The 18680-nt window shown below is 35.6% G+C and overlaps 1 protein-coding gene across 2 annotated transcripts in view; it reads right to left on the bottom strand.

Moving 5' to 3' along the window:
* Window positions 1–18680, bottom strand: part of NT5C2 (5'-nucleotidase, cytosolic II) — a 101161-nt gene that overhangs the window by 47929 nt on the left and 34552 nt on the right. For both annotated transcript variants that reach the window (XM_027851700.1, XM_027851701.1), the window contains exon 3: window positions 4255–4328. In XM_027851700.1, the coding sequence (XP_027707501.1) occupies window positions 4255–4328 (74 nt within the window). The remainder of the gene's footprint in view (window positions 1–4254; window positions 4329–18680) is intronic.

The following is an 18680-nucleotide window of genomic DNA, read 5'->3' as shown; positions in this document are numbered from 1 at the left end:
GTGACCCCGGGCAAGTCACTTAACCCCACTGCCTAGCCAAAAAACAAAACAAAACAAGAAATGACAAGCAGGATGATTTCAGAAAAACCTGGAAAGACTTACATGAACTGATGCATAGTGAAATGAACAGAAACAGGAGAATGTCGTACACAGCAACAGCAATATTACTCGATGAAGAACTGTAAATGCGTTGGCTATTCTCAGCAATGCAATGATCCAAGACAATCCCAAGGGAGTAACGATGAAGCATACTACCCACCTCCAGAGAAAGAACTGATATTGTTTGAATACAGACTGAAGCATGCTATTTTCGACTTTCTTTCTTTCACTTTTTTTCTTTTATTAGAGTCTTCTTGTACAAAATGACTAGCATGGAAATGTTTTGCATGATCATACACGTATAACCTATATCTGATTGCTTACCATCTCACAGAGAGGGAGAGAGGAGGGAAGAAAGGATAGAATTTGGAATTCAAAACTTTAAATAAAAACGCTTTTAAAAAATAATTGATATTTCTTTTAGATTATTTCCTCCCTGTTACCCCCCAACACTTAAAAGCTCTAGCAAACTGGTTTAGCAAACCAGTTGACTAATTGGCTAGTCAACCAAGACTCCCATTGGTATTGTAACAAAAACATTTATTCATAACAGAATTGAAAAATAAAGCAAAAGAAATTCAATTTGATTCAATTCAATAAGCATTTATTAAGTGCCAACTATGTGCCAGGCACTATGAATACAATTTTATTCCCTTCCCTCCAATCCCTTCAAAAACACATGTGACTTCAACATGGGAAGTCTTGGCAAAGTCTCTGAAGCCAGCATGGTGGAAAATAGTAGTATAAATTTCTGTGAAGCAGTGTCAGTTTCTCTACTGATATTGCTAGGCATTATTTGGAAATAGTTGTTAGTCTCATGCCCATGATGAAATTGTTGCTGTCCAGTTAGCCCTAACCTTTAGCTGCCCTCTTCATTCAGCCCATGAACAGGCTTATTATAAAGGTGTATGCCTCAGATATTCATTAAATGACCAGAATATAATTATAACCTGAAGATTTATTAGACACAAGACACACTAAAATCCTAGCACTCAAAAATCTCCTCTGAGGACTTTAAAATATACTCTCCCCAAACACAGATGCATGCTGGGCTATGTCTCCTTCTCCTTTTCTATCATGAATTCTAAGACGGATTGGTCAATCACTCCCCATTTAGGTTTCCAGCATTTCTACCATAATAATTCCTTCCTTTTTGTAAGAATCAAATCCAAGATATTAGTGCCCCTTGTTTCTCAATCTTTCAAGTGATTAAATTATTAAATTAAATTATCAGTAAAGCAAGCCCAGAAATAATATAATAATCTGCTTTTAGTAGATGCCTAGATAACTGAAATCTCTCCCCCTCGCCCCCATCATGAGTATAACATGCCTCTGTGCTAGGATTGTGATTTATTTATTTTTTCTGTCTTGGTTTTCTATAATATATTCCAATGAACATGTCATTTTTGTTTCTGTCCCTACATATCTTTACTCCAATGTTCTCTACTCTTCTTCCCTCTCTCTTGATCCTGGATTTTTTCATACAAGGAAATATCATGATAGACATTGCTATACATGATCCCCATAACTTTCATATATCCTGTTCCTTTAAAATAAGGTACGCCTGTGGTTGACCAATATTCCAATCATGAATACTAATGAATACTAGACTGCCAAATCTTAGTGATGTCTATCAGTTCAAATTTGCTTCTTTTCATTAAGATCTCTAGTGCACCATGTCTGTTGTCCATATCTGGTGCATCTCTAAATAGACATCTGAAGTCACAGGTTTAGTTCTAGAGCTCTCTCTTTAATTTCTTGTGAATTTCTGGTCATCTCTACTGATATTCTTCTTTCTAGAAGACTCAATGGTATCTAGCTTGGTGAATGTAAGTAAGCAATTTTTACATTTATTTCTTTTCAGTTTAAAGCCCTTTTGATTAGATGTATTAAGATAGATGAAAATATAGCCTTACCAACCATGTTAGGTATTCTCCATCCCTGGCCAGGAGATAGTTATTCTTACATTTTCAGATGTCGTCCAGAAATCTAAATCTCATTTTCAAACACCATTAAAAACAACAACAACAACAACAACAACAACAACAACAACAACAACTAGCTGTTTACTACCAAATCTGAATTTTCTCTACTGAATCCTTTGCCTCTCATCATTAGAAGTGATGGAAATAGCAGATCTCTTCCTAAGGTTTCTAATTTCTTGTCTACAACTTCCTAATCCTTATGGCAATAGTATATTTCTTCTGGAAGGATCACTGATAACTATGTAAATTATCAAAAGTAGGAAATGATTATCAGGTTTGACAAATCTTTAGAGTTTCCCGTTGACATCCTGAATATACGCCCTGGATAAATATATGATCTCTCTACTGTTATCAGGGAGACAAATATCTACCTCAGTAACCTCCAATGGTGAGTCACCAAGCTTCCTCTGACTATTTCTGGATAACCTCTTGTATAATAGCCCCTGTGGATCCATAACCACGTTCCTTGAAAGACAAGTACCTAATTCCTCCTCAAAAGTTCAAGACTATCCCAATGCTTCATTCCAAATGTTTAGTAGATTCTTCTTCTTCCCATTCTTTTATGGGTTAAATATATTTTTACACACAGTGCCGCCGCCCCCCCAACTTCCTAACACAATTCAGGCTTCCCCTCTCCCTCTAAATCCTTTTTCTTCATTTTTTAAAACAATGAAACTTCATGTGGTGTGTGTATGTGTGTATTTAAAGGACATTTTATTCTCCCTGATAATTTGAAGAGCAGAAGTGTTTTTTAAGCACTTTTACCTGTTCTTATAGAAGAGAAACCAACCTGCATTAGATGTCAATTAACTAGTCAGAGTAGAAAGAAAAACATCATACATAGTATATGGGTCAAAATTCTCCCTATTCTCTATCTTATTTCTGAAAATAAGATCTTCAGAACACAATATCATTCTTTTTAAAAATAGTATAATAATATTTCATTTTACATGTAAAGACAATTTTTAACATTCATTTAAAAAATTTTTTGAGTTCCAAATTTTTCTCCCTCCCTTACATCCCCCCCATAAAATGGTAAGCCATTTGATATAAGTTATATGTGGGCAATCATGTAAAATATATTTCCATATTAGTTATGTTGTAAAAGAAAAAACAGACCAAAAGAAAAAAAAACAAAGTAAAAATAGTATGCTTTGATCTACACAGAATACATTATCATTCTTGATTCCCCTCCCTAAGTTTCGATTTCCTCATTTATAAAATGGGAACAATAATCTTTTTTTTTGACCAAGTCTGTGATTTGACCAGTATTGGAAATTCCCAATGAGGAACTTCCTCTACCAATCAGCACCTGCCTTGCAACTTAGAAAGTATGCTAAGGCAACTGAAACTTAAATGACTCATCCAAAGTCACAAAAACCTAGGTCTTTCGACTTCCAGGCTAGCTTTCTCTCCACTCTACCACACTACCACTCTGGACAAAAACGTATCACAGAGATGAGGAAAGCACCTGATAAATCTTCAAGTGCTACAGAAATGTGTTATCATTCTAAATATTTGTTCGATTGAACTTTGAACAAATTTACATGTAATGTTTTTGGTTAACCAGAGAAAAATTTCTCAGGGAAGACATATCAAAGGTAAGGGGTTCCTTTCTGTATGTCATAACCATAGAGCAACAGATTAATCTTATCTGTACCATTTCAATTGCCAGATGAGAAGTTTCATTAACTTGTAAACATTTTAAGAGAAAAACTCAATAAGCTCTGAAACAATTTTTCTTTTGCTTAATTCAATTAATAAAGCAAAGTTTATCTTTATTTGCACAATAAGAGTAAACAAAGTCCATCCCTGAAAGACAGCTTCATAGAGAAAAGCAGAAAATTTAGATTTATCTTTAGCTTTAGGTACAGTATTAAAAGTACCACAAACATTAGACTAAAATGAAACCAGTTTTTATCTGTTTTATCTATCTTTATTCAAGGACTAAATCTCAGTTTTATGTAGTAAATATTATAGTTCAAAAGTTTCTATTGAAGTAACCTGATTCAAACAGGGAATCTTTTAACATGGTGACAAAGCATTTGTCAAGTCACATGGGTATGTTAAATAATTAAGAATTTATTAAACTACCTGGCATTAGCATAGCACTAAGCTAACACTAGTTTTCAAGATGCCAATTGCTAAACAAATATAAAATGGTACTCACCAGCAAGTGTGTAATCCATATCAAAACCAAAACATTTTATCTTTTCCATGGCTAAACTCCGGTTCACAAACACCCTACAAGAAGTAAAAAGAGATCTATGTCAATTAGCTTTGCAACTAAAATGTCTAAACTGTTATGGAGCTGCTTCTACAAATTATTTAAGGTCACACAATTCAGATCCTACACTTAAAATATCCAGATCTCGTTCATACAATGAATAAAATATTACTGAAAAATAAATGAACAGGAATTTGATCAGGGATTTTAGGGGGCAGACTAATATCAATGCCATGTCTCATATGGGTATGGCTGCTCTTTATCTCAAGCTCCAAACCTGTTAACACATGACTATTTCTGTGTTCCCCACCTTGTGAAGGTTACTTTAAAGGCACAAAGAAAACTAACCCATCAGGAGATACATGATACAGTAAAAAGACCACTGGCTTTGGGCTCATGAGATATGGAAGTGAGTCTTGGCTCTACTTTAGTTTTGTGACCTTAAACAAACTGCTTCACTTTCTAAGCCCCAGGTTTCTCACCTACAGAATGAGGGGATTGCACTAGAAGACCTTTCTTCCAGCTCCTAAATCTATGACCCAGCTATTCTCATATGTCAAATATCAACCACAACAGTCTCTATGGACAAGCATTAAATCAAGCACATCAAATAGAAGACTGTCCTTTAGTGACTGGTTCCATCTCCCTTTCCTCTGAGTATAAAGCATGTCTCAGCAAAGTATCCCAACAGAATAATCTGAACACAATAAATACATGAAATAAAGGACTGTATGGCACAACAGAAGCCTCACTGGACTTGGGTTTAAATCCTAGCTCTGCTAGTTATTAGTTGCGTGACTTTGGGCAATTCAATGGCCCACCATTTCCCACCCTTAAAAATGAAAGGACTGAACTAGATGAAAGGACTGAACTAGATAATCTCTAACGTTTCTTCTAGTTCTAAACCTATTAGCCAATAATCCCATTCAATTGCCTTGACAAAAAAGCTTGTCATAAGTAAATTTTCTATAATTCAGAACTGACTAACTTACCTGTGCCTACGGTTTAAAAAACTGCAGGGAAAACAATACCCATAACTTACAAACATATTACTCATATAAGATTTATATACATTCATATATTTTGTATTATTATAATTTTATATATTATATGATATAATCATTATTATAGTTATGTAACATATATGTATATGCATGTGTATATATACACATACACATAGATATACATACATAGATATATATACATTATATAGGAGAGTTCAGATATACATAGATTATACACAAGTATAAATTTATATATATCTGCAATCTCATGTAATAACAATATACCTATTATTTATACATATATGCATATGCAATGTACATATATGTAAAAATGCAGGACATCGAATTATATAGAACATATATGTGTTACCTCATATTAATAACGTGCCTTGTTTTATACACACACACACATACACATATATATACACAAACATATATACATACTAACATACACATATATGTACATATACCTGTAGAGAATAATAGTGCCCAGTAAGTCATTTTATACAAGGTGTCCCAAAAGTCTTAGGGCAGTTTAAGCTATTAAACTTAAAAACTGACCTAGTACTTTTTTTTTTTATTATTTTTTTTAGGCCATTGGGCTTAAGTGACTTGCCCAGGGTCACACAGCTAGTAAGTGTCAAGTGTTTGGTCTGAGGCCACATTTGAACTCAGGTCCTCCTGACTTCAGGGCTGGTGCTCTATCCACTGCGCCACCTAGCTGCCCCCCTGACCTAGGACTTTTGAGACACCCTTTATAACATATATTATACCCCAAGCAAAGGCTGGCCTTTTAGCCTACTTTTTTGCTTTGTTTTTCAATTCTACATCAGAAGAGAGGTAATGGCTAGTTTAAATAGGGAGATTTGCATTGTTTAGTGAGATAAATGGGTATAGTAATTAGATCCTATTAAGCCTAGGGAATGATAGAGTTTATTTTAGATGAAAAGTTATGAGTTCAGTCACAACAGCTCTGAGCCCCCAATTAGGAAAATTTCTAACATTCAGGTAGAGGTTGGGTTCTCTGCCTAACTTTATTTTCGTATCTATTTCTAGTTAACTTCCAGCCACTTTGCTAGAGGCAAAATTCACTTTACTAGAAATGAAACAACAGTTTATATCATAGGGTCTGAGGATTAACAGGCCCTGGGAGAGGAAGTTTGAGAACGAGTTGACCTTTTTCTTCAGGCTTTCCCCTCAGCCTGGTTCTTATGCTTTGAGATGCTTATAGTGCCATTGACCTTCCTCTGCCACAATTTAGCCCTACCACTGCTCCTCAGAGATGTTCTATAAGGCCATGCATACTCCAGTCCCTTGAATTCACACTCTTAAGATCTCTAACTAGTTCTGAGACAGTTCTTTCTCTTAAAATAAATTTCTTAGGCTGTGAACAAGTCTCTCTCACGATGGCTTTGAATGATTCAAGGACCCTTTTCATACTTGATTCTGATTGACTGGTTCAATCAATAAGTGCTCTTATCTAACTAAGGTAATTATTTTTAAGAGATGGGATAATCAATGGAGACCCACCCTTACAAATGTTTTTAAATAGCCAAAATAATTATTCAGAGAAAAGTCAGGGCTCTAATTGTTCCTTTACAGATACATGGTATCACACAACTCTGTAGTTCATTTAACTCCATCCAACCAGCACTGATAATCAATACCATTCCTTCTCAGTCACACAAATTCCCCTGGACACATGACACAGGTGACATAATCACTCAACGTAAGGTAATAGATTCTAACCCTAGTGAGACACAGTGAATGTCAGGACTGAAGTTTGGGATTCTTAAACATGGGCTAGGGAGCCAACTGGATGAAATCCTTAATCAGACACTAAACAGCTGATGTTCTTAAAATATTCAGGGATCGAGACTTGGAATAAGAGCCTGGAAAAAGTTGAAGATTTTTCTTTCTTGTGGTATGATCTGGCAAGAGGGTCATGAAATCATATAATTAACAGATCAGCTTCAACCTTCTGAGGGTGGAAATATGAAAGCCAGTCTCAGCAGGCATAACCAGGAGTATAGGGGGCAAAAATAAAGGAACTTTACTAAAGTACATTCAGGTAGCTTAACTAAAAAAAGAGAAGTCATTAGTGAACCCAACAGGACAGTTTCTGGTATCAACTTCCTAAAGAAGTATTTAATGCAACCAAGTTATAAATATACACATTTCAAGTTACTATGTACTTTATTAACTCTATTAATGATAAACATAAACATTTCAGGAGTATGAAAACATTTTTTTCTCAAAAGTGGACATCATTGCTACATATCTACTATACTTCACATGATTTTCATTTTTGTCTTACTCGTTGCATTTTTTGAAATACTCTTGTTCTGCCCTCTGAAGTTGTCCTGGTAATATTTTAGTTTTTTCACTTTATTTCACTTGGGGGCTTGGGAACAGTTATTTATTAGCAAATGACTGTAATATAAAAAAACAAAAGCTATCAATAAACTTTTTTTAAATCCTAGAGTAGCTTTGGGTGTTGAGGCTTTGAGGGGGTCTTTGAGTTCAGAAATAAGACTTTTTTTTTATAAAGGTCTGTCTAGAAGCAAGTGTCCAACACCAGCTTGGTTTTCATTCTTGAATACCTTCACTCATAGAATTTTTGAGAACTAAGTTACTTTTGTTTTCATACCTAAGAAACAAAAAGTGAATCCACTCCTGCTTCTTAAACACACACATACCCACACCCACACCCACACACTCACACTCACACACACATACACACACACACCCCCACCCACCCACCACCACCAAAGTAAGGATGGTGTGAAAAGGATAATCAAAACTACCATTCAGGTAATGTGTCCTAAATTAAGACACAAAGACATAAAATGAAAAAAATGTTTAAATAGCTTTGGCCTAGTGAATAGCAATAAACAAAGTAATTCCACAAACTAAGACTCAAAAAGATTATGAATATAAAAGTACCAAAATGCGTCAGACAAGGGGGTAACCTTGACCAAAAGCCTGTGTTCTCTGCAGATCTGGAATACAAATTTTGGTAACGCTAAAAATTTCCTGGTCTTAAGTAATGCCTAAGTATGGCAAAAAAAGGAGTGGTAGATACTGTACTATAATGTAAATACTGCCATGGTGGAACACTAAAGATCGGTTTGTTGTCCTTTAATGCCCACTTGGAGGAGTCAAAGGTTTCTTTAGTCCTCAGACATGGAACCAAAAGCAACTATTATTGATGCCAGCCCATTTATGCCACTTCACTAACTGCTAAAACTTCCATGCAGTTATGTTAAGTGTAACTACTTTTAGAAAAATGTTTCTTAAAATAAAAAACCCAGCTTCTGTCCTAGTGAAAATTCTTATCTCGCTAATATGTTCAACTATAAAGCACAACATCAGAGGCTCAGGAATTCACAGCTAAAAAACTAATTGTTTAAAAAGAGACATTTGTAAGACCTACAGGAGATGCACAAGCACTATAAAACTTTGCACTGCCAATAAAGGCAAATAAATTCAAAATTGAACAGCTTATTTGACTGTTATATTTTTAGTAACATATCTCCATGCAGTTTAAGGAAATAGGAGACTGTAACTAAAGAAATACATCTATTCATAATAAAAATAATGAGTTCGTTGACAATCTGTTTATAAAGCAGGGGTTCTAGGTATTTTCTCCTTGAAATATCAACATGCCATTTATTAAATTGAAACTAAAGAAGCAAACTCCTAATGGTACGAAGATTTAAATGACAATTCAAACAGCATTACCTCATCTGTCACTGGTTGTCTTCTTGAAAGTCGTCTGGTTCATTTAGTTCTAGAAGTCACATTACAAAATTTTTTTAAATTTCCCTACAATATATAATTTTTTTTGTTGCTTTGATCTAACTTCAGAAGTCTCTGGTCTGAATCAGGGCCCTCAATATTAATCTACTGAGAGAGTTGGAGAAAACACCTCTGTGGCTAATTTAACTTGTCACTGGATATCACTGTTGCTCCACATAAATCCATTTGGAATGGAATATCTTTGGCAATGATATACTTTTACCCTTAGCCCCTCCCACTGGCCCAGGAGTCACAATTTCCTGGCAAAGAGCCCAAAAACAGTAATTACAACAACAAATGAAAATAACAGTGTAAGAAGGAGAAAGTCTTCTTGGCCTTTTATAGTGGCTGAAGGAATTGGGCAGTTATAAATTCAGAGATGATGATGATAAACTAAAAGAAAAACTAAGTTTTTACGCTGAGAGGTTATGCTGAGACTGACTATATTATTAAATAAATGCTTGGTAATAGGCAAAATACAACAATGTGAGTTTGGAAGAGAAAGACAAATCTTTTTAATATTTTGGAATCACTATGATTCAGAGGTATAACTTCTATAAAATGCCTTGAAAGAGTATGGAAATCAGAGATGACTATTCAAAGAAATAATAATTTAAAAATAAGAGGAATAAAACACATTTTTTTAAAAAAAATTCTTTATAATACTATCATTTAAGCAACAAAAAGGATTTATCTAGGATATAAAACTCAAAATCTTTCAACAGCATAAGGGTAAACCATCAGGCTTTGATTTCATTTGTCCTAGCATACCATTCTTATAAAAATTTCTTTTGCAATTTTCTCAGGCGGACATACTCAGGAGAAATGCATCTTGTTTATCTGAGTGTCCCAGGAGAACTGAAGCCATACTCAGATGTTGCAAGAGTCTCTAGTATAAGAGTCAAAACATCCCATAATATATCATCAATAATACAGAAGAAAATATGAAATAGTTCTGTTAATTCCATTCATTTAAAATGAATTCAAAGCAGTCAGGAAACTGTGAATGTTAGTAACATATTATTTTCTACTTCGGAGAGAAATCTGGAAGAAAATTAAAATAAATTCATTTAACACGATATTGATATAAGAACTTCAAATATCTCTACAACTCATCACAATCTTGAGGGACATTTTATCCAATTACATGAAATTCTTTAAAGAAATTCTAACTATACTGTTAGAATAGTACCATTAACCTTAATTTTCAAAAAGTTAAACATGGGAATAGAGGGAAGGAGAACAGGCAGAACTTGGGTGGATACAGAGAAACTCAATGATGAATTAGGGGAGAAACGAAAGACAAAACTGACACTTCTACGGGAGAAGTTCACTTCTCTAAAACCTACCTACCTTCTTCTAGTATGTATAGGTTTCCCCACCCCTTGCTTTTCTCTCCCTGCCCCCCTCTAAATTCTTGCTTTTCTCTTCTATAATCTCACAATCAAGAGCCAGGATAAAGTAATAGGTTTCTAAAACGTAGCACAATCTTCATAACAGAACCACACAAACTGTACTCTGTGTGACAGGAATTAGGGCATAAAATTTTATTACCTAAATCATAAATCTGCCAGTACACCATGGCTAACAATATTCCAATGCCTACCACCAATACAAAAAAAAAAAAACCAAAAAACCCTAGAAATTCTAATTATGGTAAATAGTGCACATCTATTTTACCTCTTATCTAAAATACAGAACTTTTAAAATATGTCACCTAACAATTCTAAAGGACTAGTTCAGACACAGTTGAATTTTTTTCAAAACCACATTACTAGTTCCATGCAGTGAAATACCCCTATTTCCCCAATACCTCCCACAAGAGTACTAATTCAAGACATTGTTTAGTTATGATTTATGAAATTTAGAGAGTTAACATCATAAAATTAGAATCATTTTTACTAACTCAACTTTAAATAACTACAGTTGCCAATTAATATAAAGAAAACATTTCAAAGGTGTCAAATGGTACTATTTGTTTCATGGTAAAATAGCTTAGATGTAAATTCAGAGCAGAAAAAAGAGACAAAAATTCCTTTCATCCCAAAACATAAAATGAACCACTAACTCTCTTTTTAAAAAGTAATGAAGAACCCAAAGTGATCAAATGATGGTCCTTACAATTCAAAGATACAGCTGAAAAAAGCACATTACTAAATAAAAATCTAAGAACCTGAAAGAAAAATCTAATGCCTCTAACTCCACATGTTGTCCCTTTGCTCACATAGGTCCCTTTAGCTCTCTCTTGCTTATTAGAGGTTTCTAATACATTGTTTTCACTTCAACAAGTAGCTGCATCTTCTAAGCATCTGAAGATAATGACTTAAATCTTGCGGTGAATAATGCTATATAATCAGAAACAATATGAAAACTTCTAAAACTGTAGCTAAAGATGATCCTTGCTAGTCCTCAAAATAGATATTTTAAAAATTAGATAAGCCTGTTTTTTATCAGGCAAAAACTGAACATTTCCCATGAATTCTGACTGCAGCTGAATATAAATATAGTTGTTCCTAAACTTACATCACATTTACTAAACCAAGAAGAAAATGTGTACAACAGCAAGAACTTTGATTAATAATTTTTGCAACAAGGATTATGACCTGCAGATTTATATTCAGCAGTAAAGAACCCAAAAAACAATAGTAAAAGACAATATTAGCAATAAAGAACCCTCAAAATGATGCTTTATGCATGTCATGGAGGCCAAAAATAATGCTGAATTTTAATTATTTTGATCCAAAATTTAATAATTTTAATTTTCAAATACCTCACAGAAACAAAACTAAGATTACAAGAAACACCCCTGCTAAATCATAAACATTTTTGCTACATGAAGAGAATTTAAGAGTGTTTTGTCCAATGTAATCAGGGCAATATTTGTCTGGAGATAAAATCAAAATATATCTCGAGGGCAAAAATTCACGGAAAAATAACAAGAGATAGTGCGTTACATTCTACTTTCATTTATGGTGTTCACTGAGAGCAGAAGAAGTGTATATTCAAGAAGACTTGGAAGCATAAAAGAAAAAAAAGTTATAAAATAACATAAAACCACAGAAATGCTTTATATTCCAAAGCAGGGGGAATTTGGAATTCCTTTATAAAGGATTTTCAATCTGCCCAGAAGGAATAAAAAAAATACATAAACTCTACAACATTCAACCATTATTTTTTTTTCCTCCAGTAGCAAATGTACTATAACTACACTGAATTTAAATGTTCTGATACCCGTTTTTCCTCTGCTAAATTCACTGGAGAGCTTACCCTGAATGTTTCCAATGATTATACTGGATTCCTGGAGCACAAGCAAATGTTTGCACTGTTTTTGAAGAGCCATGCTTGTATCTAATTATATTCCTTTCTGTTTCTCTATCCTCCATGTTTTCTTTCAAAATGATATCAGTAGTATGTGCTGTAACCCACGTAAGAAATGTTGTCAGTTTTAGGCTAAGATTCCTTCCATCACGGCCTTTCCCTACATTAACATTCTGACAACACATCTAATTATCTTGCTATTCAACACAGATGACATCTTGGATGAATGAAGAAGTGGAAGGAAAAGGAAAAATAAACTCACCCCTCTTTGGACATCCTCAATGATTTATTTCCCCTGGACAAGAATACTGGATCAACAAGCTACACTTGTAGCTTGAGACTGCTTGAGAACCGTCGCTCACTTGTTAGCACAGAAAACTCAGTCCCTGAGAGTCCCCAACAAATTCTGGCACAAGGCCGAACCCTAACTGGGAAGTGACTGGGTGACCAACAGCCTCAGTTGTAAATGCTTGAAAACTCAGCAACAATAAAGAGGAATGGAAGAAGAGAGACAATCAAAATTCAGAACTCATTAAGACTGGCTGACCGGTTTGGGAAACATACAAACTAAACTGCCAGTTTCTGTAAAGGAATCTGGACTGGCAAACACACAGAAAAAGGCAAAGCAAATTTATCCCCCAACAAGGCCCTCGAATAATAATCAAACAATGTTATTAGTTTTGCAGACAAGTGGTCCTGACCCAATTTAAATCATTTTTCCATTAGCTGGCTCTGAAAAGAAATAGATGAAGCAAATACTTTGTGCTTAGCTTCATTTAATATTTCCTCTTATGTTGTATGAGGGAAAGGACAAGGGAAAAGTATTATATGTGCTGATAAAATTACAAGAGGACCCTGAATTATTTCTACATTGAAAGATGTCATTTTCTTAATTCATCAACTACTTCTAAAGAAAATATTTTGAGTTACATATATACATATATATATATATATATTCCATTGGTTGAGAAAGCCTGCTAACTTGATTTAACAAATATTTGTTGATGGCAAGCTTATACAACGGGTTGTTGTTCAGTCATTTCAATTATGTTCAACTCTTTGTGACCCCATTTGAGATTCTCTTGGCAAAGATACTGGAGTGTTGCTATTTCTTTCTCCAGCTCATTTTACAGGAAACTGAGACAAACAGGGCGAATGACTTGCCCAGGTCACCCAGCTAGTAAGTGTCTAAGGCTGGATTCAAACTCAGATCTTTCTGACTCCAGGCCCATTACTTTATCTATTAAGTCACCTAGCTACCCAGGGATAAGGACTAGATCCTCTGTTTTCAGTGAGGCAAGGAACTCATAGATGAAGAAACTCCTTCTATCAGCGCAGGTCAGCAGCTTCTCTGAAACTTAAAGTCTAAGAGAGTTACCTCACACACTGAGAGGTTAAGTTGCCCAGAGTCACCAAGTCAGTATGAGTAAGAGGTAAGATTTGACCTTGGACCTCTCCGTGATTCCAAGGACAGCTCCTTATCCAGGATAAAATGTTGCCTCTGCTTTCTAAAGCTCTATGATTTGACAGTACAATCACTAGAATGAATCTGACCATCAATTAAGATTCATTATTAAAAGTTTTCAATGCAGTATATTAGAGATTTTTCCACATAGGAACATATTTCTAACCATAATGGAAGTTAACAGGAAACAAGGATTCACTCCTAAGACATAAAATGAAAATGTTAATATAGTTCAATGTATTAATAATAAACATATTTGTTTGACAGGAACTATTCCCTTAGTGGAGTCATGGTGGCAAAAATGACAACGGTTGAGGATACTCTTTTTGCTCAGGACATATTTTTTGTTTTTTTGGAGGTAATGGTGCTTAAATGACTTGCCCAGGATCACATAACTTCTCAATGTCTGAGATCACATTTGAACTCAGGTCCTCCTTATTCCAGGACTGGTGCTCTATCCACTGTGCCACCTTCTTGCCTCTTCAGAATATGATTTTTGAAGGAATATTAATAACAGTTAAATTGTGAATAATGTGACTACCAATGATGATGAAAGTTTCATCTGGGAGTTGCTCATCTTAATAAAATTATAAGTCCAGTCCCGATCCCTTTTAATATAAAACATGAAATGTCAGGAAAAGACAGAGGGGCAAGGAGTAGAATAATATATTATACTGATAAAACATTTGGAAGGGAAGTCACTTAACCTTTCTAGGCTTCAGGATCCTCATGTGTCAAAAGAAGGGGGTTAGACTATATGACCTCAAAGGGAGGTCTTTTCCAGGTCTAAATCAATAATCCCATGAGTCTAAGTAGACTAAAACTATCTTATATTTGCCCAGACCCTGTATCTTCACCTGCCACTGTTTGGGAATGCTGACACCAAATGAAAGCATTTGAATGACATACAAACAAAAACATCTAACTCACTGACACCTGTTAATTTCTAATGCCCTTTGTTATTCTGACAGTGATATCCCAGTCCCACATAAAACTGTCACAGCATGCTGGAGATCTGGGTTCACTTACTGGATGTGTGATCACAGGCAAATAATTTCTGAGCCATAGTCTTCTCTTATTTCTTAATTTTCCACATTACTGTTTAGGGCGCCAACACCCATTCAGTCACCTAGCTTTGAAACCAAATAGTCATCCTCAACCTTCATTGTCGCTCAACCTCTATCCCCATCCAATCAGGTACCACATTTTATTGTTTCTAACTCTACGTCTCTTGTATCCATCCCTTTCTTTCCTCTCAGTCACCATCTCAGTTCAAGACCTCACCACCACTTGTCTAAACTATTGCAGTAGCCTCCTAATTTATCTCCCTGCCTCCAATCTAGCCCCTCTCCAATTTACATAGTTGCCAAAGTAATATTCTTAATATACAAGTCTGACCATGTCACTCACCTTCTCAAGAACCTTTGATGCTCCCTGTTGCCACTAAGGTCAACTACAAACTCCTCTATTTGGCATTCAAAGGCCTTCACAAACTGGCCTCACCTTCTCTTTCAAGACTGATCACACATTATTTCCCTTTACATACCATACAAGCCAGCTAAACTGGTTGCCTCTTTGTCCCCCTGACATCACATTCCTTCTCCCTTCTCTCTACCTCTGCACAAGTGACCCCAGGGCCTGGACTACACCCCCATCCACAGATCTGAATCAAATCTCAGGTCAAGCACTTCCTCCTGAATAAAGCCTCTCAACACCCCAAATACTGGTGGGTCCCTCTCCAAAATTACCTTGTATTTACTTTGTACATATGTTCAATCTACTTTTATGTGGATATGTTACTTCCTCTGAAAAAACATAAGTTCTTTATGGGTAGGTAGGACGTGCTTCAGTTTTGTCTCTGTACTCCCAGCACCTAGTACTCTACCCGGTACTTAATAAATGCTTGTTGGTTTAAAAATGGTCATAATAACACTTATACTATCTACCTCTGGGAGCTGAGGCAACGAAACCTTAAAGGACTCTATAAATGTGAGTTCTCTCTAAGAACAGCCATACACTAAACTATAACACAGGCTAAACGTGGATTCTATCCAGAACCAACATAAAAAGGCAAAACTGGTTTACTATAGCCAATGTAACATCCAAAACTGAAAACCTAAAGGAGATTTTAGGGGCAGCTATGAGGCACAGTGGATACAGCACTGGCCCTGAAGTCAGGAGGATCTGAGTTCAAATCTGGCCTCAGACCAAACACTCGACACTTACTTGCTGTGTGACCCTGGGCAAGTCACTTAACCCCAACTGCCAAAAAAAAAGGAGATTTTAAAAATACAAATCAGTCTTTTTCTGCACAAACCTCAAACTCAAATCCTATGGACTTAAATTTTAAAGCCAAAAATACTATATTATGTGATATAAAAGCAAAAACCATCAATTAAAAATAAGTTTAAAGAATTACTGCCAATTTACATGTACCATATTTTTGGTTTCATATAGTTAATAGCTAGCATTTATATAGCACTTCAAAGTATGCAAAGCACTTTACAAATATTAGCTCATTTGATCCTTACAACAACCCTGGGAGGCAAGTACTCTTATTATTCCCATTTTACAGATGAGGAAACTGAAGCTAAATGAGGCTAAGTGACTTGCCCAGGGTCCTTCACACAACCAGATTTGAATGCATGTCTTCCCAACTCCCAACTGGAGCACAAGTGGAGACAGTACTGGGCCTGGAATCAGGAAGATGAGTCTTCCTGAGTTCAAATCTGGCCTCAGACACTAGCTGTGGGACCCTGGGCAAGTAACTCAGCCTCATTTAGCTTTAGTTTCCTCATCTATAAAATGAGCTAGAGAAGAAAAGGAAAACCACTCCAGTATCTTTGCCAAGAAAACCCCAAACAGGGTCACGAAGAGTCAGACATGACTGAAAACGAATGAACTTCCCAACGACTGGCACTTTATGCACCATGGTGCCACTACACACGGTCAAGTCTATTTTAGGGCTTTAAACAAGTGTGCCCAATTCGCTCAGATGGGAGAGGCAGTTATATAATTGCTAACAAGCATCTTAAAAATGTGGAGTCTGACAAGCCACAAGGTCTCTTGGGCACCTTGATCCTTGCTTTAGACTGTAAAAACTATACCAAGATCCACAGACATGGACTTCTGAGACCTTGCAACCAAAACATTAAACCAGGTAAAACATATTTCAGTTTAAAAAAAAAAAAAAGGTTAAGTTACATTTCAAATTTCAGTGGATAGAGCACTAGGTCTGGAATCAGGAAGACCTGAGTTTCCAGCTTCAGACACTAGTTGTGACCTTGGGCAAGTCATTTGAACTCTGTCTGCTTTAGTTTCCTCATCTGTAAAATGAGAATAATAGCACCTAACCCAGAACTGTAGTGAAGCTCAAATGAGATTATAATTGCAAAGTGTTTAGCATATAGTAAGAGCTACAGAAGTGTTAGCCATTATTAATCTTACAAACTGTGTTCATGAAGAAAAAGCCAACTTCACAACCTTCAAGAAATATTTTTACTAACCAACAACCACCATGAGTCAAAATGTAAAATAAAACACCCAATTTTAGCATCTTGGACCCAATCAATGTTGATAACTGGCAAAAAGCTTATTTGTTCCATTCACAGCCTTGAAAAGTACAATTCTCTATTTGGTTTAAACACTTCAGAATTTTAGGTTATTACAAGTCATTCCCCAATTGATAAATGGTCAAAGGATATGAACGGGCAGTTCTCAGATGAAGAAATTAAAGCTATCTACAGTCATATGAAGAAATGTTCTACATCACTACTGATTAGAGAAATGCAAATCAAAATGATTCTGAGGTATCACATCACACCTATCAGACTGGCCAACATGACAAAACAGGAAAATGATAAATATTGAAGAAGATATGGGAAAATTGAAACATTAATACATTGTTGGTGGAGTTGTGAACTGATCCAACCATTCTGGAGAGCAATTTGGAACTATGCCCAAGGGCTATAAAAATGTGCATATCCTTTGACCCAGCAATACCACTTCTAGGGCTGTATCCCAAAGAGATCATAAAAATGGGAAAAGGACCCACATGTACAAAAATATTTATAGCAGCTCTTTCTGTAGTGGCAAAGAACTGGAAATTGAAGGGATGCCCATCAATTAGGGAATGGCTGAACAAGTTGTGGTATATGAATGGAATACTATTGTGCTGTAAGAAATGATGAGCAGGTGAACTTTAGAAAAACCTAGAAAGACTTGTATGGTCTGATTCTGAGTGAAGAGAGCTGAACCAGAAGAACACTGTACACACTAACGGCCACACTGTTACAGCAACAGCTGTAACAGCAACTACTAACCCTTCTCAGCAATGCAAGGATCTAAGACATCTCTAAAAGTCTCATGATGGAAAATGCTATCCACATCCAGAAAAAGAACTGTGGAGTCTGAACGCAGATTGAAGCATACTATTTGCTATTTTTTTCTTTTGTTTTGTTTTGTTTCCCCTTTCTTGTGGTTCCTCCTACTGGTTCTAATTTTTCCTTACAACATGACTAATGTGAAAATATGTTTAACAGGAGTGTATATGTAAAGCCTATATCAGATTGCATGCCATCTTGGGGGGGAGGGGGGGAAGGAGGAGGGAAAAATTTAAAACTCAAAAGCTTATGGAAGCGATTGTTGAAAACTAAAAACAATTTAATAAATTTTAAAAAAAGAAAATAAGTTTCAAAATTTAAAGACTCCAAACCTGAGCAGAAACATAGATACACACACACACACACACACACACACACACACACACACACACACACACA

The sequence above is a fragment of the Vombatus ursinus genome, unplaced genomic scaffold (genome assembly GCF_900497805.2).
Source record: "Vombatus ursinus unplaced genomic scaffold, bare-nosed wombat genome assembly UNPS02009205.1, whole genome shotgun sequence".
In the NCBI taxonomy this organism is placed as follows: domain Eukaryota; kingdom Metazoa; phylum Chordata; class Mammalia; order Diprotodontia; family Vombatidae; genus Vombatus; species Vombatus ursinus.
This window is presented reverse-complemented; position numbering and strand designations above follow the sequence as displayed.